The 21,681-nt window shown below is 42.3% G+C and overlaps 1 protein-coding gene across 1 annotated transcript in view; it reads right to left on the reverse strand.

The window, feature by feature from the left end:
• Nucleotides 1-8,474: 8,474 nt before the first annotated feature.
• Nucleotides 8,475-21,681, reverse strand: part of LOC137176835 (complement C3-like) — a 40,781-nt gene continuing 27,574 nt past the window's right edge. Inside the window, exons 36-43 of the mRNA XM_067582802.1 lie at nt 17,701-17,791; nt 17,527-17,616; nt 17,327-17,429; nt 15,680-15,769; nt 9,988-10,080; nt 9,806-9,889; nt 9,007-9,151; nt 8,475-8,744 (exon numbers count right to left, since the gene is read on the reverse strand). Of these exons, the coding sequence (XP_067438903.1) occupies nt 8,600-8,744; nt 9,007-9,151; nt 9,806-9,889; nt 9,988-10,080; nt 15,680-15,769; nt 17,327-17,429; nt 17,527-17,616; nt 17,701-17,791 (841 nt within the window). The 3' untranslated portion in view covers nt 8,475-8,599. The remainder of the gene's footprint in view (nt 8,745-9,006; nt 9,152-9,805; nt 9,890-9,987; nt 10,081-15,679; nt 15,770-17,326; nt 17,430-17,526; nt 17,617-17,700; nt 17,792-21,681) is intronic.

Below are 21,681 nucleotides of genomic sequence, written 5' to 3' on the forward strand. Positions count from 1 at the left end.
GGGAGATACACCCACATTATCAGCCTCAGTCCCTCACCCTCATACAACTCCCATCTCTCCAAACCATTCTCCTCCTCCACCAGTAAAGCAAGCACACGACATGGAGCCTCAGCCTGGCGGACACATAACAGCGTGTTTGTCTATGGGACCAGAGAGGGAGACTAAAGTGAGAGACTACACCCCTGCATCAGAAAGGGAGAGAACAAACTCTGCATTTACACCAGTACACCCAGCCCCTTTAAAGTGTCCATGCTCCCCCCATTCCACCCTCTCATCTGGCATGGTGACACCAACACTGGGTCAGCGGTACCCCACCAAGCCGGGCCCTCTGCAACTGCAGACCACTGTGCCACCTCACCTCTATGATGATTCTGGACAAGGCCTCCAACCCCAAGTACAACAGCAGCTAACTGCTCCAGCCCCTGCCTACAAGCCCACCGCTGCATCTTACAGTTATCCTGCTGCACTGCACTATAACCCACTACAAGAGACACCTCAGGCTTCAAGCTATGGCCCACGTCACTATGTTCCTGAGACTTTCCCAATGGCACCACCTCAGCATCCGTTATCTGCTCCAGAAGTAGGTGGTTCACTTCTAGCTGTTCAGCCGCAGCTGCCATCTAGTCAGACTGTGCCCCCATTCAGCTGTGGCCCACCACCTCGCTCAGTATATGGTGTGCCGCAACCCAAAATCCCAGACTTCTCCAAAGACAGTGAAAGGGAGTTTGCTTATTTGAAACTGGCCCTAGATAACTTGCTTGAGCCTCACCCGCAGCTGAATGAGAAGTACAAATATCATGTGCTACTTGAACATCTCAAGCTGCCTGAGGATCAGATGATCGGTCAGTCATGCCGTCATCACCCTTATCCATATTCAGCAGCCATGCAAGCTCTGCAGCTCCAGTATGGTCAGCCACACCAGCTGGCACAAAGTGAGATAGCAGCCATTCTAACCACACCGGACGTGAAGCCAAGTGACGCCCGTACTTTCCAGAGCTTCGCCCTACGAGTCCACCTCTTGGTGAGTATGCTGCTCTCCTTGGAGGGACCACGCGGTATGGAGCTCAATTGCTGCTCCCATGTTGATCGCTTACTCAGTAAGCTACCCAAGTATCACAGAGACGGGTTTATTGAATATCTGCAGCTGCAGGGAAAGCTCAACAGCACAAGCCTTAACCCCTACAACCTGCAGGACTTGAATGGATGGCTTCAGGTTAAAGCCCAGCAGCAGCGTCTGTCCAACCGATTGGTGCAGCGCTACCAACAGGAGAAATTTCTGAGTGATGGGAAAGAGAAGACCCTGTCTAAGGGCAAAGGGCAAAGTGTAGCTGTATATCATGGTGCAGAGCCCACACAACCCAGCGTCTCCAGTAATCCCACACCATCCAATAATAAGAGACAATTCAAGGTACATTGCCTCTTCTGTGACAGCAAGGAGCACTACATTAGCCGCTGTCGCAACATTAAAGAGCAGCCAGTGGCAGACCTGGTGAAGTGGCTAGGGGAAGGAAGGCGCTGTTGGAAATGTGCACAAGCTCATGCGCCTGAGTCATGTAACCTCAAGAAACCCTGTGGCGAATGCGGTGGCATACACCTCCAGGTCCTACATGATGCAGCCCAACGTTGCTCCATAGATCCACAGTCAAGGGCCTCGGAAAGTCGAGTCTATCTGACACCCAGCAATGCATCGAGCAAAGTACTCCTGAAGGTGGTCCCGGTCCTGCTGCACAACAATTCAAAGTCAATAGAGACTTTCGCTGTCTTGGATGACGGAGCACAAAGGACTATGATTTTACCGGCCGCTGCCCAGCAGCTTGAGTTGAATGGTGAGTGTGAGACTCTTGCCTTACGCACTGTGCGAACTGACATTACACACCTCCTGGGGTCAAAGGTCAACTTTGAAATCTCCCCCAAAGGAAACCCGCAGAAACGCTACAAAGTGCGGGGTGCATTCACTGCTTCAGGTCTAGACCTGGTGGAGCAGACCTACCCAGTGCAAATGCTCCAAAGAAGGCACACTCACTTACGTGGAGTCCCACTGCAGCCATTCATTAATGTGCGTCCACTGGTGTTGCTTGGGTCGGATCATGTACACCTCATTACTGCCACTAAGCCAGTTCTCAGAGGAGCTACTGGTGGACTACTGGTGGTATAGCAATCCATACTGCCCTCGGATGGGCTTTGCAAGGTGCTGATGTGTGGGCGCCAGAACAGACCTCAGTGCAGCAGTGCCTCTTTACCTCAGTTTCTGGCGCCGATGACCTCCTGTATCGAAATGTCGAAAGGTTATGGCAACTCGATGTGCTACCCTCTCGCAATGAGAAAATGGTTGTTCGCTCTCGTGAGGATCAGGAAGCCATGAACCTTCTTGAAACCAAAACCCAGCAAGTCAACATTGAGGGAGTCCAGCGTTATACCACCCCTCTCTTGAGGAAGACAGGTGCACCTAAGCTTAATGGTTCCCCACATTCTGTCATGGCTCACCTGAGGGCCACAGAGAAGCGGCTCAAGAAAGACCTGGAGAAGGCAGCTCTCTACTCATCTGAGATCGGCAAGCTAATTCAGGCAAGGTATGTCAATAAGCTTGGGCCCAAGGAGGTGGATCAGTCTACAGAGGCATGATATCTCCCCCATCACCTTGTTTGCCACAATAACAAATCATGGTTAGTCTTCAACTGCTCATTCAGGTACAAGGGTGCCTCAGTGAATGACCAACTCCTGCCTGGGCCCATGCTTGGACCTTCATTGCTTGGTGTCCTCCTACGATTCAGGCAACACCAGGTTGCTGTGAGTGGAGACATCCGCTCCATGTTTCATCAGGTCCGACTCCTGCCTGAGGACAGACCGCTCCTCCGGTTCATCTGGAGAGACCTACGCTGTGAAGACCCACCAGATGTGTATGAATGGCAGGTGGTGCCATTTGGTACAACCAGCAGCCCATGCTGTGCCATCTTTGCTTTGCAGCAACATGCTCGTAAACACCAAGACAGTTATCCTGGTACGCTGCAATCGGTGCAGAAGAGCTTCTACGTGGACAACTGCCTCGAGAGCTTCCCCACCATACCTGCAGCCACACAAAGGGTAGATCAACTGCGTGTCCTGCTGGCTGAAGGAGGGTTCGATCTCAGACAGTGGGCAAGCAATCAACCAACTGTGGTAGCCTATCTTCCCCCTGATGCAAGATCCTCAACTACAGAACAGTGGCTAAGTCAAAATCGGACCGACCCACTGGAGCCAGCCTTAGGCTTTAGGTGGAACTGTGCTGCTAACACCCTTGGCTACCAGTACTGGCCCATCGTACATGCTGCGCTGACAATGAGGATGGCATATCAGGTACTGGCCAGTCAGTATGACCCTTTGGGGTTCATCGTGCCATTGACAACACGCGCCAAGGTGCTTATCCAGCAGCTTTGGTCCAAACAGAGGGGCTGGGATGATCCTGATATTCCTACAGTCCTCCGCCATGACTGAGAGGACTGGGAGGCCTGGGAGAAAGAGCTGCAGCACCTCAGCAGAATATCCATTCCCCGCTGCTACTCACCAGTCTCTGTGGAAGGTGCAGACCCAGAGTACGATCTCCACATCTTTTGTGACCCCTCCGAACGGGCATATGGGGCTGTGGCCTACCTCACTGTACCTGTAGGAGATGTCATCCACACCTCCTTTGTGATGGCTAGGTCAAGAGTTGCGCCTAAGAGACAACAGTCTATGCCCCGCTTGGAGTTGACACTCACCATCTGACAGACAACCCTGTGGTCTGACTACACCACGGTATTGGAATGGCTCCAATCAGACTCCCGTCGATATAAAGTTTTTGTTGGAACTCGAGTGTCAGAGATACAGGGGCTGACTGACAGACAGGCTTGGCGGTACGTAGACACCCAGAATAATCCGACTGACAACATAACAAGGGGTAAGCCCCTCCTGGCTCTGGTAGAGTCTAGTCGTTGGAGTCAAGGGCCTCCATTCCTGAAGCAGAGTGCTGAACATTGGCCAAAGAAGCCTGAGCATGAAACAGCATTGGGCTCATCAGAAGTGAAAGGCATCACCTTCTGCTGTTTTACCACCGTAGAGCCCGACATCAGCATCCCAGATGCCTCTCAATTCAGTACATGGAAGGAGTTGATGGAGGCAGCTCAGCAGGTATGTCAGGGTGCTCGTGGGGCGGCAGTGGGCCCAGCAAACAGTCAGCTCATTAGTCACCGAGATGCAGAGATCTTCTTGTTGAGAGGGTGTCAAGCCCATAGCTTCCCAGAAGAAGTTGCTGCCCTCAAAGCGCAGAAACCTGTGCCAAACCACAGTCGTCTAGCCAGCCTTGCTCCGGAGTGGGATTCTTCCACTTGCATACTCCGAGTGGGAGGGAGGCTACGAAGACTGCAGAACTCAAGCATAGGAGAGATCCACCCTATTGTGTTAGACCCAAGGCACCCTGCAACAAAACTCCTCATCAAAGACATGTTGCACCCAGGCACAGAGCGGGTGTATGCAGAGATACGCAAGCAGTATTGGATCTTGCGAGGACGGCAGGCTGTCAGACATCACCAACTCAACTGTCCGTAGGAGTACGGAGAAGCGCTGGGGGGTTATCTTCAAGTGCCTCACGACCCGCGCCATTCACACCGAGCTCCTCAACTCTATGGATGCGGATGCCTTCCTCCTTGCTCTTCGTCGGTTCGTCGCAAGACGGGGCCGACCAAAGGAGATACTATCAGATTGTGGTACAAACTTCCGTGGGGCTGAGCGGGAACTCCGTGAAGCTTTTGCAGCCATGGAACCACAACTGAAAGAACAGCTGACAGAATACCAGATCGACTTCCGATTTAACCCACCAAACGCTCCCCACTTTGGTGGAGTATGGGAGAGGGAAGTTCGTTCCATCAAGGCTGGTCTTCAAGTTGCAGTGGGGAGCCAGGCCGTTTCAGAGGATGTCCTACACACAACCTTAGTGGAAGTAGAGGGGATATTGAACTCAAAACCGCTAGGGTACGTGTCAGCTGACGTCGCTGACCCTGACCCCATCACGCCTAACATCCTTCTCATGGGGCGGCGTGATGCAGTGCTGCCTCAAGTGGCCTATGTCCCGTCGGGCATAGGGCGGCGAAGATGGCGCCACTGTCAGGTTCTTGTGGACCAGTTTTGGATCCAGTACATACGGAGCTACTTACCTACTCTTCAGGCACGGCAGAAATGGCAGAGGTCATCAAGTAACATGACTGTGGACTCAGTCGTCCTGATTATGGATCCATCGCTTCCCAGAGCTCAATGGCCCATCGGGAGAATTATTAAGACGGTCACCAGTCAGGACGGATGCATCAGAACTACAGAAGTCCTGGTGAAAGGTAAAGTCTATACAAGACCAGTTGCTCGCCTAATCCAGCTCTCTGCTCTCAAGGACGATATCAAGGACACTTGAAGAATTCCATTATTACACATTTGCTGCTCAAATGTGGGGGCGGCTGTTGGGAATTCTGTACATTTAGAGACTTTTATTTTGAAATTACGATTCCTATTTACACTTCCTTTCTTCGTTTGCCGGCTTTCCCTGTGCAGAAGTCACTGTTGATGTAAGTTGCAATATCACAGCTATAAGGTGCAGGTAGCATGATAACTCTCTCTGTATTTCATGACATGGCATTGTCTAGGTTATGCTAAGTGTGTTCATTATTTGTTTAGTAATTAGCATGTTCGGAAACTAGCCTTGCTAGGCGCTAAGCTAATTTGTTAGCCTTGTTAGTTCGCTGTATGACTGTGAACACAGTTCATGTGGTTTCAGTTTGTGTTATTATAACAAGAGTGATTACTGCCCCAGTTTAGGTTAACATTCACCCTGAGAGGATTTAGATCTCATTTGATGACTTTAAATGTTTAATTAGTACTGGTCATCATTAGCCATGTAACAACAAATATGAACAGTGACAACTCAGAGACATTATGTGTATTTGTTTGTTCTTTATTTCAGAAACTGTAATGATCTGCACCACTAAGTTGTACTACTTGTACCACTCTTACACTGCAAGTAAAGGAGTTAAACGACAATGATGACTCTGTGCTCTCTGACCGGAGCCCTGTAGTGGTCAATCATAACACAGACCAGTTTCAGGGGGTCGAGTACCCAACAATTAAAGAATACTGAATCATGAATCAATCACAAAAAAACACTCTTGTAACTTTATTATTTTTCTTCATAAGCCAAAAAGCTTCTCCTTTCTTCTTTTCCATTTCAGGTACATCTCAGCTCCTTCAGGAAATATGATGTCACACAGCTGCATGTCTCCTACAAAATCATCCTGAGTCTGAAAAGAATGTCAGACTGCCACAAGCTAAATATTTCATTTAAATATATTCTGCAGGCTACAGCTGTTTTTATTGCTCATTTATGTTGGTTTTGTTCTTTCAGTAATTAACAGGTTTAAATTGTCTATTTGTGTCTTATTCTTTGACAGCCAGATGCTGCTATAGATCTATAATCAAATGACAAAACATTGGAGCCGTTATCAGGTGTTTTCCTTTCAGCTATCACAAATTGTAGAAATTATTATGTAACAGTGTAAAGTGTTAATTAATTGTATTAATGAATTTTAAGTTTAAACTTTAAAGTTTAAACTTACTTAATAACTACTACATATTGATAGTTGACCTCGGCATATTTGACAGTTGAGGTGCTGTGGGTCAGGAGTAGCTAGTTGTCGTCTCCTCAAAATGATGCCAGAATGTGGGAGGACGTCCTTTTCGATGAATTAAATTTCTCTGTTCTCACGTCTCTCTCTCACATCCTCGCAAGGAGGAGCTCAGATGCAAGAAAAAGACGCAAGTGAGGGAAGTGAGGAGACACGTTAGCATAATGAAAAGCTCCCTCTGTCTGAAACAAGTCGTTGTAGCTCCTGTCTCTTTAAGGCTCCCCTCCCGATGAGCCTACTCTGTTCTGATTGGATAGCGTCTGGAAGTCTGCCGAAGAGACTACGTAAACAAACAATAGTTTCGCCTTCTATACTCAAAGTGTAAACATCTCAAATACATCTATACATATTCAAGCCCGAATCCGATCCAAAATATGCAAGCAGACAATGTGAACAGTCTGTGGAACAACAACCTCAACACAGAACAGACGGCCATTTGCGACCATGTGTGAACAATGTGATATCAGTTTGATGGGTAAGTAGCGGTCACTTTGCAAACAGGCTGAAACCCTGCTTTTTGACTTTCAGAGATCATTCTTATATATGTTCACCTCATGTTTTGGAACTTTGACCATGTTTAACTTAAACATCCGACATCATAACAGTATAAAAATAACAGAAAATCACAAAAAGCATGAATTGTCCCCTTTAACGCATGTGATGCATTTAGAGTTTTTGTTTTGCCAGTGGTCTTACAATAGCTTAAAATGCCCTCTTTATTACTACTACAGCTATCATTAATTGATCTATACGAGCTGTCAAATATTCTGAATCAGAACAGATTTGAAATTTGCTTCATTCTACATTGTTTAACATCCTACACATCACTCCACTGAGCTCATCATGATCAATTATAGGTATCTTTTACATTGTTTTCTGTGTAAAACATGTTTTTTCCCAAACTACATACACAAAAAAGGGCAGGGAGCTGTGAAATGCAAAAAAGTGAGAGAATTTACTATGCTCAATATGTGCACTGATTTTTAGAACACAGAAAAGGCTCAGATCAGCAAACACTCTGGATTGCTCTTCTACTGGGCTCTTCATACCATCCTAAAAGTCTCAAAGACAATCTACCAGTGGGACAATTCTTAAGCCTGAGGTGATCATGTTCCAGCCAAACTGAGTTTATCTCCAAAGACATTATTAAGAGGTTTAAGAAACATGGGTATAGCAACTTCAAGGTTTTTGGGATGTTCCATCCCCTACATATATTGTCTTCTCTGTATCAATAATGTGAACATCCCATTATTGTTTTGTATGATATACAGTGTTTTCCTGCTTTTTCTCTATTTCTAGAGACATATAAGCATAAACCTCTCGATGCTGCCTGAGGAAGAACACCAAGCTTGAAACGCATTGCAATCCAGAATATCTGCTGATTCATGCCTTTTCTGTTCTTTATGCCATTTAGTGCCTGTATTCATGCACATACCGAGCATATCCAGTTCTCTCACTTTTTTTCTCCTGTACTGTTTTGAGTATTTTCACTGACCTGTTTGAGAAGCTTTTTCCACTCTTTTCTGTGGTTTGTCAGACTATATACAGTATGTTGTTTGCAGCGATGATTTGTTTTTCTTTGGAACATGAATGTCAAATGCAGAAAGTTATTCATATGTTGTATTATTGTGTGTCATGTGATCCTATGTGGGATGGACCATTTTTTACGTTATTACATGGAAAAAAAGTCAGAATTAATTAAACTTCCAGTTGAACTTACCAAAGGTTATTATACAGTAACCTGACAGTAATCATTACTGTAATTTTCTACATCTATATGAAACACAGACGATGGGATTAAGACAATTACATTTTAATCAACACAGTGTAACAGTTTAACTTTTACATCACATATCTTGTAGCAGTTTAAGTTTTACGCAAATAACAGCTAATTTTAAAAGAACATTTTATTTCCTTGTGTTTCACTTCTGCTGACATCCATAGTCTTCGAAAATACCGATCATCTCCTCAATGCCCAAACAGGTCTTTCTGTATCCCGCAGTTTGACACTCTGCGTTCGTAGGCCAGTACTCGATCCAGGTTCTCTCACCAAGTACATACTGATACCTGAGGAGAGCAAAGTAAAAATCATTGTATGTTCATGTGGTCAGCTACCTGTAGTGCTCTAGATTTAACTTTTTGGATTGAAATATAAACAGATGAAAAAGCACGACTCCCTCCCTTCCATAAAAGGTAATATAGCAACAAACTAAGCTGCACATGACAGGCAAACCTGATTTTGTGTATGTTTTGGTAATAGAAAGCGGTGAAACAGTTTATTGGAGATGATGTTATGAGGGGGGTGCACACACACAAAGAACACACTTACGATTCCTCCTGGTCATCATAGAAAATATCTTTGGATGTGCCCATGATAAGGAAGGTTTTGTCACGCTTCAGATCTAAAGCCTCTCTGCAATGTGGATAACTCAGGAACGCGCGCAGCTTACCCACAGGATCCACATCAGAACTTCCTGTAATTACAATGCAGGAGAAGAGCAAGAAAATGCTTATGGATTAAATGCATAACTAAAGGTGCAGTATGAAACATAACTATTGTATTCTCACATCTTCCAAGTGGAATTATGCTTAAAGCAACAGTTTGACATTTTTGAGAAATGTGCACATTCGCTTCCTGGTGACTCAGATAAGAAGAATGATAACACAATTATATACAGTATGTACGGTGAATATGAAGCTACAGCAGCAGCCAGCCAAGTAAGTGGCTAGCCTGGCTGTGTCCAAAGGTAACAAAACCTGCCTACTAGCACCTCTAAATTTCTAATTAACATGCATCTCATTTGTTTAATCTGTTCCAAAATTGAAGTGTAAAAGCAATGATTCATCATTTTATGGGGGGGTTGTATACCAGACTATTTCTTGACCAGGACCAGTAACTTCCTGCAGTCTCCACTAGTTACCTACCAATGCAAGCTAAACTATCCAGCTGCTGGCTGTAGCTTCCTGAGAGTGGTATCAATCATCTAATCTCACTCTTGGCAAGAAAGTAATTTCCCAAATATTCCCCAAAATGTCAAACTAAAATATCTAAGGTAGTGGCAAAAAATGTCACCTATTTTCAGGCACTTTTGTTTCGTTTTGAAGGTTCAAAGCAGATAAATACCCACCTTCCTTGATGACTTCCAGTATCCGCATTGTATAAATGTCGGTGGACCCAACGTATTCAGAGTTTTCCACTCTCACTTTGTACCCTGAGGACAGACAAGATGCAGATGTTAGCTCACGTGCTCCCTTACTTATTTCCTCAATCTTTCACTAACACAAATGCAGTCCATCTACATTCTCTTACCAAAATCAATTGTGCTGGTCGGTGTAGTCTCACATAACTTAGCTGTACGCTGATGGTTGGTGATTCCTTCTTTCTTCTGCATACTGCAGTTCTCTGGAAACAGACAATGGGCACAAAATAAATACACAACTGATGACCTGATGACCTAAATAAGCACATGTGCATATGTGTGGACAATAGTTGGGAACTTCTTTATCAGAAACATCAGTTTCTTCTACACAGCCATACATTGCTTTCCCGGAGCCACAGTCCCTGACATCCTGGATAGGCTCCCGGAGCTGCTGCACTCAGTCCCGTCCTTGACCAAACAATTAATAGTTCATGTGGGGACAAATGATACTGCTCATCAGCAGTCTGATTTTAATGACCTCTTCAAGTTAGTTTCAAATTCCTAAGTAGCTGTGGAATGACTTTCTTTATCTCTAGTCCAGTCACCACACTTGCCTGTGGATCAGGGCGTTTCAACAGACTTCTCAGTCACAATATTGGCTTTATTTACAATTTTAATCTGTTCTGGAATCCACACTCTATATTTAAAGGCGATGTGTGCACTGGGAACCTCCACTGGCAGCCCTGCGCCTCTCCTTGCCATGATGGTCCTGATCAATGCACGGTCTATTGGAAATAAGTCATTTATCCTGAATGACTTATTTTGTAGTGAAAGTGTAGACTTTATATTCTTGACTGAAACATGGCAGCAGAATATGGTAGGGCTGCTTGATTATGGCAAAAATCATAATCATGATTATTTTGGTCAATATTGAGGTCACGATTATTTAAGACAATTACTCATTGGAAAGAGTTAGACCTCCTTCTGATCAATAACACATTATTTAACCATGGAGCTCCGGGCTGATCTGTTTGTTTCACTGTGCCAATCAGTGGTGGCTGGTGACTCAAAAAATTGGGGAGCGCAGGAGGAAAACCAACATGGAATCTTACAACAAACTGCATCATAATATATCATTGTCCCTCACCTGACAAGATCGGAGGGGTGGGGGGCAATTTTATATGCCAATAAAACAATTTGCTTTCAAAAACAAAAATCCCTGAGTGGTGAAATTTAGCATATACATGTTGTTTCTAAACAAAGAATTACTCATTTTAGCCGTGGAATGGTTTAGAATGTGTCTAACAAATTTTACTAACAAAGTGAAATTCAAATTTATAGTATTTAAAGTCATACAAGAACCACCAGTCAAATGTAAAATTGCACACAAACCCCCAAACTTGGCTAACAAAAAGCCCAAAGCTTGCTGATGTTTCAATAAGGTCAATCTATGAGACTTTAAAGTATCCTTAATGAGTGAAAACTCTTTCATAGTCCATGTTAGTGTAGTAGAATGGAAATGTATTCCTGTCTGGTTTAAGCAGGCCTGTAGTGTTTTAGTCTCTTGATTACTCGGCGATCGATAGTCAATCATTGTCTGTGGGTAGCCTATGAACACAGGTAGTTGTTTTCGCTCCACTCCCCTGATGCTGAATGCACGCCCCGTCTCGCTGGACTTCTGCAATTGCTGCAGATCCCTCCGTGGTGACTCGCCTCCCTCAGAAGTGACCCTCTCACTGTCTGCTGTCAGTCCCCATGTGTAGTGGCAGCTTAGGCACCATAAACTCTCTCCTCCCCTGAGCTTGCATACGCTGCCTGATTGGACTGTGGGCCTTGGTCAGCATTTAGCAGCTTCACCTGGGAGCTGCTGCGGCAATTCTGGCCCACGCCACAAGAATGCTGCTGCTTTGCCTATAATTGGTGTTAACAATCATCGTCTTTGTTAAGAATTGTTTGGTCGGGTCATGCAGCGTTGTGGGCCAGCAGAACCATGACTAGTATTCTTTTAGCTGAGCCATTTTAAGTGTGTGAGTGTGTGTGTGCATTGTGAGAGGGTTTTTCTTTTCTTTTGTAGTTATCGTTTGTTTATTCACAGTTTTGCTTAGTTCAGTTCATTCATTTGTCTCTACTTTATAGCTTACATAATGATTTCACATAAACAATATTGTTTTCATGGTTTATTCTGTTTATTTTTTTTCGTGGTGCAAATACAGGGCTTTTTTTATGTCTGCAATAAATATTGTTTGGTGTACTTTGTTGTGTTTATTTTGTTCCTAAGTTGCTGGTTAGGTGTTCAATCATCTGACCAACTGATATTGTTTTGGAGAGTGTTTCTTTAGTTTGATTTTGTTTGTTTGTTCATTATTTTCTTTTTCTTTTTTTTCGTGTTTTGTTACACCACTGGCAGGAGGCCCTTTTTCTATAGCTGTTGATAACCAGTGTTAATCGTTTCAACATCAGGGCCACTGTATGGTGTTTTTGTTTGTTTGTTTGGTTGAATACTTTACTGATTTTGTATTCCTTTTTATTTTTCAGAAGCTGATTGCCCACAGTGGTAGGGTTGGTGATCATAAGTGGTGGTTCCTCCTTTTCTGTGTGCTGTGTTCATCTGAGCATCCCTGGGTTTGAATCTTCACCATTGTGTGTTTGTGTGGATGTGTGTGTACGTGTGATTCGGGGTGACTCTCTTCTGGATACCTCTCCTACCCCCCCTCCACTGGTAAGCCTCAGCCCTGAATAATTCCCCTGCCCCCTTATTGTGTGATTGCTGGAAGCAATCACACATTGTTCTTGTCAGTCTTTATTCTTATTCTGTCTTCCGTACGTTTTTTGCCCCGTTTCAACTGCTGCATACTTTGTGCTATAAAAACCATTCAACTGTTAATCTGTGCAACTCATTCAGCAGACGTGTGCTTGTATTTTTCTGAAATGTAACATGTTTCAGCGATTTTATATAATTTTTTAAAACATTAAAATTTATAATGACAGTCTATGGGACGAACCGTCCAACTGAGTTGGAACCTTGGTCACTTTGACACTCAACTGCTCGGAAGTCCCTTATCTTACAGACGCCATTCAAACTGTAAAAAGTTCACAAAACTTTGAACTTTCAAAGTTATCAGATTGTTTAGTGATATCTTTTGTAGTTTTTCAGCAATTTAAGCCCAAAGTCAGGGGTGTTTCAGATTTTTTCAGGTCTCACCAGTGTGTCATGTGATCAGGCACAGTGGAGAGCACAGATGATTTTAGACCAGAAATGTTTTTCTAAACTGCTGTCACTCCCACAATTTTAACTCCTCAAGCACATATCTTGCCTCATTATGTTGCCACAAGCCTCCTCTCTCTCAAAATGTAAATACATTTCACATAGGACTTATAGTTTTTGAGATCTGAACCTTAATTGATAGAGAGTCCCTGTCATGTTCTCATTGACTGCAATACAGTCTGTAGGATGTGTGTCTTCTCTCACTGCAGTTTCTTAAACTTAAAGATTCTCTCCTCCTTCAAACACTTTACACATATCATTCATTCTCATGTTAAACTAGTCTTGCTTTCACTAATGATGTACAAATCTCTGGGCTTCAAGCTCTGGTTTGAGACAAATACATTTTCATCATCAAAATGGAGATTTTTTTCCTCTCATTACTAGGAATGTCTGTTGACTCAGTGGTTTAGAACACTGCTCTCATAATCAACTGTCCTTTAGATGACAAGGTTGTGTGTTCAATACCTGCTCTCTGCAGTGCTACTCATAATATTGCTGTCATGTACAAAGTTGCTTTCCATCTCTATCATGTACCATAAGTCAATTCCTCTCTAGCTCACTTTAACATTATTACCTAAAGTGTGGATTGCTATTCTTGTTAAATACATCTTTTACAATTCTGTAGATCTAGTCTGAGTAGTCTAGTGGTTTAAGCTCATGTCATTTCTCAACTCCTTTTAGATCCAAAGGTTGTGAGTTCGAGCCCCGCTTAGGGCAGAGCTCAGTAGAGTTGAAGGATGAAAGAGTCCAGGTGATGTCAATCTGCTTAATGAACTGAGCTGAACTGCTTTTTTGTCTATTTCATGCAATTGACAGAGTAAATAGCAGAATCTGGCCTAATATTACTGTGTGATATGTTAGCTTACTCCATAGCATCTCTGTCTTACAAACATGAGGGTGTAGGTTCAATTCCACCCATTGCTGATTTTAATCTTGGTAGATTTTTCAATTGTGTTCAGCTTCCAGTTATGCAATCTAAATTCGCTTTCAGCAATCACACACAATTTCTACAGAAATTACATTTTCTAGTTATTCTTATTCTTCCGTATGTTTTTTGCAAGCTTTCAACTCCTCTATACTTTGAGTGATAGAAACCATTCAAATATCAAAATGTTCAGCTCTTTCAGGACATGTGAGCTATTACTTTTCAGCTTTCTATCATAATCCAGTGATTCTATATAATTTTTTTAAATATTAAAATTTATAATAGAAAGTCTATGGGAGGAATGTTTGAAAGCTAATATCTCAAAAACTAAAAGTGGTACAATGTTGATTTTTAAAGTACAGGTGTCCCATCTGTAAATACTTAACATATTAAAACATGGTACCAATAGCTCCACCATGTGGTCAGTTATTAAATGTTTTATATTTTGGCTAATAACTCATGAACGATAAGACCTATCAAAAAAATATGGTCAGGATGTTCCTTGGATGATGCTGATTAGACTGATATAGGCCACGCTCATTTGCGCATATAAATTTATTCCGCCATTTTGTTTTTTTTCAAGAAACATATGTTTTGCTTCTGTTGGCACATATTTCATCCAATCTTCATGAAACTTGGTACATACCATGTTTAGAGGACCCCGAATACAACTTGTTCCTTTTTTTTTTTTTTAGATACCACTTACGGTTTGTCTGTTATTGGTAAGCAAACTTTTGAAGGTCTGGCCTAATGCACTTAATGGTCAATAACTCCTCAATACTGAGTCTAGATTGCAACCAAATTTAGGGATGTTGTACACAAGGTGACCTTACAGAAGTGTGTAACATTTCATAAGTTTCTGCCAAAAGGGGGCGCTAATGAAACGAAACTTGGTGCACAGGTTTTCCATGAGAATCTGCACGACATACGGAATCATGGCACCAATAGTCCCACCTTGTGGTCATAAATAAAACACCACCATACTACTTATTAACTACCAAATCTCTTAAATGTAACATGCCATGATAATCAAATTGTATTTGTACAGATGGAGATCCTGAACAAGTGTTTAGTATTTTCAGCAATGCTTTGTGATTCCTTTCAGTTTCAGCATTCACACACATTTTCCGCAGGAAATGCATTTCTAGTTATTCTTTTTTTACTCATTTTTGCTAATGTTAAAATAAAGAATTATTGATGGTTGGAACCACGTCTCTTGCTTCTTAGTGTTATGAACCTGATTGCCTTTTTGGGTTATTGGCACTGGTCTTAGGTAACATTTGTCCCTAGGTAAAACCTCCAGGGTGGCGTAGTTGGATTCCTTTGATTACAATGGTTAGTGCCCTACATACTATTCTCTTGCCACATTAGCATCATTATACTAAGCATGATAGCAAGCTGACATTAGAGTCGCTAGTGTGGCTGTTGTTTAATCTTCTGTCAGCGTCAAGTCCTCCATCTTTACTCAGGTGCAATACTAAATCGCTGCAGTTTACAGACAAAGCAGAATGATCACCCCCAAACCACTGATCAAGATATGCTTTACCTCTTTGAAGCACATTGTTCGTGTTGTGTTTATGTGTTTCTTTTACAAGAATTTTAGGTGTATGGTTTGCTTAGGTATGCTTGCTGTAGACAGATTTGATCATCTGTGAGACTTCATCTTGCTTACCTTCAGCACATGTGCATTCAGTATTTTTGCAGAGCCTCAAAAGCTTGCCAGCTGTTCTCTCTGGATGGTAGAATTTCACACAACGTGTCTCTGCAATGAGAAAGAAAGATATTTAAAAATTAAAGCTGCAAGCAGCGATGAACGGGCCCTCGCACCTCTATGCACGTTGGGCCACGATGCAATCGAAGGTCTTCTGTCACGGGCATGTAGATGTCTTCAGACCCGGGCTGTTTCAGACAATGCAAGAAGGAGATAAACATCACTTCCTTTGTCCACTGTTTTGCCTGCTGCTGGGGCTGCTTTGCTGAAATTTTGTAGGGGGTGCTATTCAGCCAGTTTGCATCACTGATGGAATATTGTCATGTAGACGTGTTCAGGCCAGGACTCTTATCAAACATGTAAAGTTTGGTGCAGACTGGAGCATGTACAATAAAGTTATAGCAACTTCCTCTGTCATGGCGAAGCATCAAATCTCAATGGTGCGAGGATGAGAATTTTCTGCATGGTGAGACATGTCTGTCTTGCTCACACCTGTGGCATCAAAATTATGCCTGCTTTGGGCCCATTCACTTGAATTTCAATTAGTAAACAAAACTCTTGAGCTCCATTCAACCCCCCCCCGCCCCCCCCATTCTCTCTCTCCCTCTCAGTTGGAGAGGAGAATGTCACACTTCTTGTGAAATATCCTCATAAATCACATGACTTCGGCCAAATCCTACATTAAAAATCACATTTTTTTGTAGGAAATTTCATCGCTAATCCATTGATACAGGTTTCAAAGTGGTCACACTTATAGTTTAGACATCAGAACCATTTGTTTGACACAAAGTCCATGCCTAGAGATTGCCACCCCATTGTTAGGTGTGATGTGGCACTACAACTTTCAGGGCTTACAATATCTAAACCGTCCGAGTTATTACAAAGTTTTAACAACTTTTGTTCAGCACAGTGTCATAAGTCATGTATTGAAGTTTGAAGCCGATACCATTAACGCCCTAGGAGGAGATAGCGTTTCTTGGGGGTCCAAAATTGGCACAAAGTTGTACTTTGATGGGTATATTGCGGACTTCCTGTTGGATTTAGGTTAGGGGTGTTGCATATGATTTGTAGGTCTTGATGAGAGGAATAATTGAGTTTTGGTTGGATCTCTCTACGACATTCCTACGGGCCGTGGCAGCCATATTAGATACATAGGTGGCGCCATAGAGCACCTTGTGGCCCTTTGGGGGATAATTTTTACATTATCAAATTTTTCACCAGACCTGATGTGTGTGCCAAATTTGGTGAGTTTTTGAGCATGTTTAGGGGATCAAATTAAGGGTTGAAGTGGCGTAATAATAAAGAAAGAAGAAGAAGAAGAAAGAAACAACACACGAAATACAGTAGGGTCTTCGCCCCTTTGGGGCTCAGGCCCGAATAAGAAAGAAACAAACACATGAAATACAATAGGGTCTTCGCCCTTTGGGGCTGAGGCCCTAAATATTTTGTGCTGATTGCAGCACATCACAAAATGAACATAAGATACTTTGGGAATATAATAATGTCTGCTTATTCTTCCTGTTAATTACTCTGAACATTTATCAGCAGCAAAGAAAAATCATGAAGCTCACAGAGGCAGCATATAGTATAAGTGTCTTTGAGACTCACGTTTATAGTATTCATAGACAGACACAGCAGCTGGTTGTAAGACGCCCACTTTCAGCTTCTGATGAATCCTAAAAGCAATCTCCTCTGGACGTTCATGAGAAACCTATGGAGAGATGTAAGACAGAGGTGAGACATAGATAAACAGAGAAAGAACAAGGCAGAGAGAAAAGGGGTAGAGGGAGGTAATACTGATGCCTTGCCTTGTCCAGGTAGATGATGAGTGAGCCTTTTTCTGACAGGACCGTGTTCATCTCATATTTTGCAATAGTGCGGGCATGTCCTTTGGACAACTACACACACAAACATGATTAGACAACTTTCTAGACCATAAAACACATCTCTATATGGGTATGTGCATATCTGTAAAGACTTACTGATTCGAGGTCTTTTGTGTTAACGGTGAAGCCCGTTAGCAAGCCAATATCCAAGATTGACATGGTTGCATCGTGCCCATTGTCCTTAAACCTGAACACAGAAAATGGACAGAATATTTTAAAAAACAGAATAAAACAGATGGAGAGAAAGAAAGTGAAGGGAAGCTTTTTTAATCAAATATCAAATACAGACATGGCTGAAAATATTGGTATCTTCCATCTTAAAAAAAAACCCAAAAACTTATTTTTTTCTGTATTAAGGTGAAACTGACAGAAGTATATAGTATCCATCATTCTTTATTTCACATTGAATATAACTGAAACTTTGCTTTTGATTTACAACTTAACATATTATTTAATGCAATAAAACAAATGAAAATGACATGGCCAAAAATATTGGTACCCTTAACTGCAGTCAAGCGCTTTCTGTAACTCTGTATAAGGTTTCTACATTTCTCCACCAGTAGTTCAGCCCACTCTTCTTGAGCAAACTGCTCCAGTTGTCTTAGGTTTGATGGGTGCCATCTCCCAACTACAAGTATTTTGCTCTTTACACAGATGTTCAATGGGATTAAGATCAGGACTCATAGCAGGCCACTTCAGAACGGTCCAACATTTTCTTCTCATCCACTCTTGGGTGCTTTTGGATGTATGTTTGGAGTCATTATCCTGCTGGAAGACCCATGACCTGCGACTAAGATACAGCTTTCCGACACTGGGCTGTGTGTTTCACCCCAAAATGCTGTGATAGTAGGGATGTGCAGAGAGCCCAGTATTTGTATTTGTATTTATATTTGTTGAGTTCTCAATCTCAATCTCAATCAAAACACTGTTCAAGGTGAGTGGTGCATTATTTTAATAAAATGAAAGGGTACCAATAATTTTGGCCACGTCTGTATCTTTAAAGATTTCAGATGTTTCAAAAAACATTTTAAATTAGGAGAAAGAAGCAAGAAAAGTGTGAGGTGAGGGTTGATAATGAAGAAATAAATCAGGGACTCAAGGGGCAGGGCGATTAAAAATCATTGCTGATTTTGCCCTTCTTCTGCATCCTGCATGCAATTGAAAATTATGGTAAAACTGAGTGTAAGTAAACTTTTTTCATAAAGTGCCTTTCAAAACCAGAGTTACAAGGTGCTGTACAATGCAAACAATTGAGAGAAAAATAAAATAGAATAAAAAGAAAAAAAAAAAAGTTTAACAACACGTAATATCAATATAAAAACAATAAACCATAAAAACTATGCGGAAGTCAGATACAATTAAAGCTGCAAGCAGCGTTGAACTGGCCTTCGCGCCCTTGCACACGTCGGGCCGCGGCGCAATCGAAGGGCTTCTGTGACGGGCATGTAGATGTCTTCAGACCCAGGCTGTTTTCAGACAGTGCAAGAAGGAGATAAACATCGCTTCCTTTGTCCACTGTTTCGCCCACTGTTGGGGCTGCTTTACTGAAATTTCGTAGGGGGCGCTATTCAGCCAGTTTGCATCACTGATGGAATATTGTCATGTACACGTGTTCAGGCCGAGAGTCTTATCAAACATGTAAAGTTTGGTGCAGATTGGAGCATGTACAATAAAGTTATAGCAACTTCCTCTGTCATGGTGAAACATCAAATCTCAACGGTGTGAGGATGAGAATTTTCTGCAGGGTGAGACATGGCTGCCTTGCTCACACCTGTGGCATCAAAATTATGCATGCTTTGGGCCCATTCACTTGAATTTCAATTAGTAAACAAAACTCTTGAGCTCCATTCAACCCCCCCCCCCGCCCCCCCCATTCTCTCTCTCCCTCTCAGTTGGAGAGGAGAATGTCACACTTCTTGTGAAATATCCTCATAAATCACATGACTTCAGCCAAATCCTACATTAAAAATCACATTTTTTTGTAGGAAATTTCATCGCTAATCCATTGATACAGGTTTCAAAGTGGTCACACTTATAGTTTAGACATCAGAACCATTTTTTTGACACAAAGTCCATGCCTAGAGATTGCCACCCCATTGTTAGTTTTCTGCAGGGTGAGACATGGCTGCCTTGCTCACACCTGTGTCATAAAAATCATGCAAGTTTTGTGCCCATTCACTTGAATTTCAATTAGTAAATTGTAAACCCTTGATGAGTTGTGTGTAAAACAAATTAATTTCCTAATTTTCATCAAGTCTATTTTTAGGAATGTAAAGACTTTTAACTAGGGATGCACAACATTGGATTTTTGCCGATATCCGATATGCTGATGTTTCCAACTCATTGTGGCCGATTGCCGATGCCGATATATGCACATATTTTTACCAGCTGGCTGAGGAGGCTATTATGCATGCAAGCATAGATCATACTATGATCAAGAAAGACAAGATATGAAGGAAGAACTTAGGAAGACTGGAGTTCAGTAGCTCAGCATTAAAGTTCTTCGCTCATATAGGCTATAGTCTTTCTTGATCATTGATACAATATATGATTGCATGTGTAATAGTCTCCTCAGCCAAGTGGAAAAAATATGTGCATATATCAACATCGGCAACTGGCAAAAATGAAAAAGTAATTATGTTAAATAATCATGATCTCAATATTGAACAAAAAAATTGTGATTATGATTTTTGCCATAATCGAGCACTAAAAACAACATAAATTGTGATTTACATACATACACACACACAGAGTTTAAATATGTATGTGGTAAATTGTAAATATGTATGTAATTGTTTTCTTTAAGAAACTGTTACTTGAACATTTTTCAGTGTGCTCCTAAAGTTATGTGTGTGCTCCTAATTTTTTTCATTTAGGAGCACATGTACTCCTTGAAAAAAAAGTAAGGATTGAACACTGCTGTCACATGTGTAGAAACATTAAGTAACTGGAGTGTGGCGCAGTCCAAGGCCTTCTGTCACAGGCATGTAGATGTTTTCAGACTTGGGCTGACAGGTCTTACTTTACCCATCCCCCCCTCCCATTCTCTCTCTCCCTCTCAGCTGGAGAGAAGGATTTCAGAATACTCTTGTGAAATATCCTCATAAATCCCATGACTATGGCCAAATCCTACATAAAAATCACATTTTTTTGTAGGAATTTTCGTCACAAATCCATTGATACAGGTTTGAAAGTGGTCGGACTTATAGTTTAGAAGTCAGATGCCCCAGTTTGGCACAAAGTGCATGCCCAGAGATTGCCTCCCCATTGGTTTACATTGTAAGGTGTGATGTTGCACTCCAACTTTCAGGGCTTACTAGATCTAAACCGTTTGAGTTATTACAAAGTTTTTAATGACTTTTGTTCAGCACAGTGTGATAAGTCATGTATTAAAGTTTGAAGCCGATACCATTAACGCCCTAGGAGGAGATAGCGTTTATTCAAGGTCCAAAATTGGCACAAAGTTTTACTTTGAAATTGAGATTGCGGACTTCCTGTTGGATTTAGGTCAGGGGTGTCAGTGTATGATTTGTAGGGCTTGATGAGACGAATAATTGAGTTTTGGTTCGATCTCTCTACGACATTCCTACGGGCCGTGGCCGCTGTTTTAGATACATAGGTGGCGCTCTCGAGCACATTTTGGCACTTTGGGGCTTAATTTTTACATTTTATCAAATATTTCACCAGACCTGATGTGCGTGCCAAATTTGGTGATTTTTTGAGCATGTTTAGGGGGTCAAATTTAGGGTTGAAGTGGCGTGTTAATAAAGAAAGAATAATAAGAAAGAAACAAACACACGAAAAACAATAGGGTCTTCGCCCTTTGGGCTCAGGCCCTAACAATAAAAACAATGAAAGCAACACAGAGAGCAATCATACATTACGAGATAAAGTGCATATGAAACAGGTGAGTTTTTAAGAGCTTTTTAAAACTACTGACTCAGCGTTTTTTATCACTAGGGGAAGATGGTTCCAGAGGGTGGAGGCCATAACTGCAAAAGCATGGTCACCCTTGGTCTTAAGTCTAGCTTTCAGGACAGCCAGAGGGCATTGGCAAGTAGACCTCAGTGATCTCAC

Source organism: Thunnus thynnus, chromosome 3 (genome assembly GCF_963924715.1).
Source record: "Thunnus thynnus chromosome 3, fThuThy2.1, whole genome shotgun sequence".
Lineage (NCBI taxonomy): Eukaryota > Metazoa > Chordata > Actinopteri > Scombriformes > Scombridae > Thunnus > Thunnus thynnus.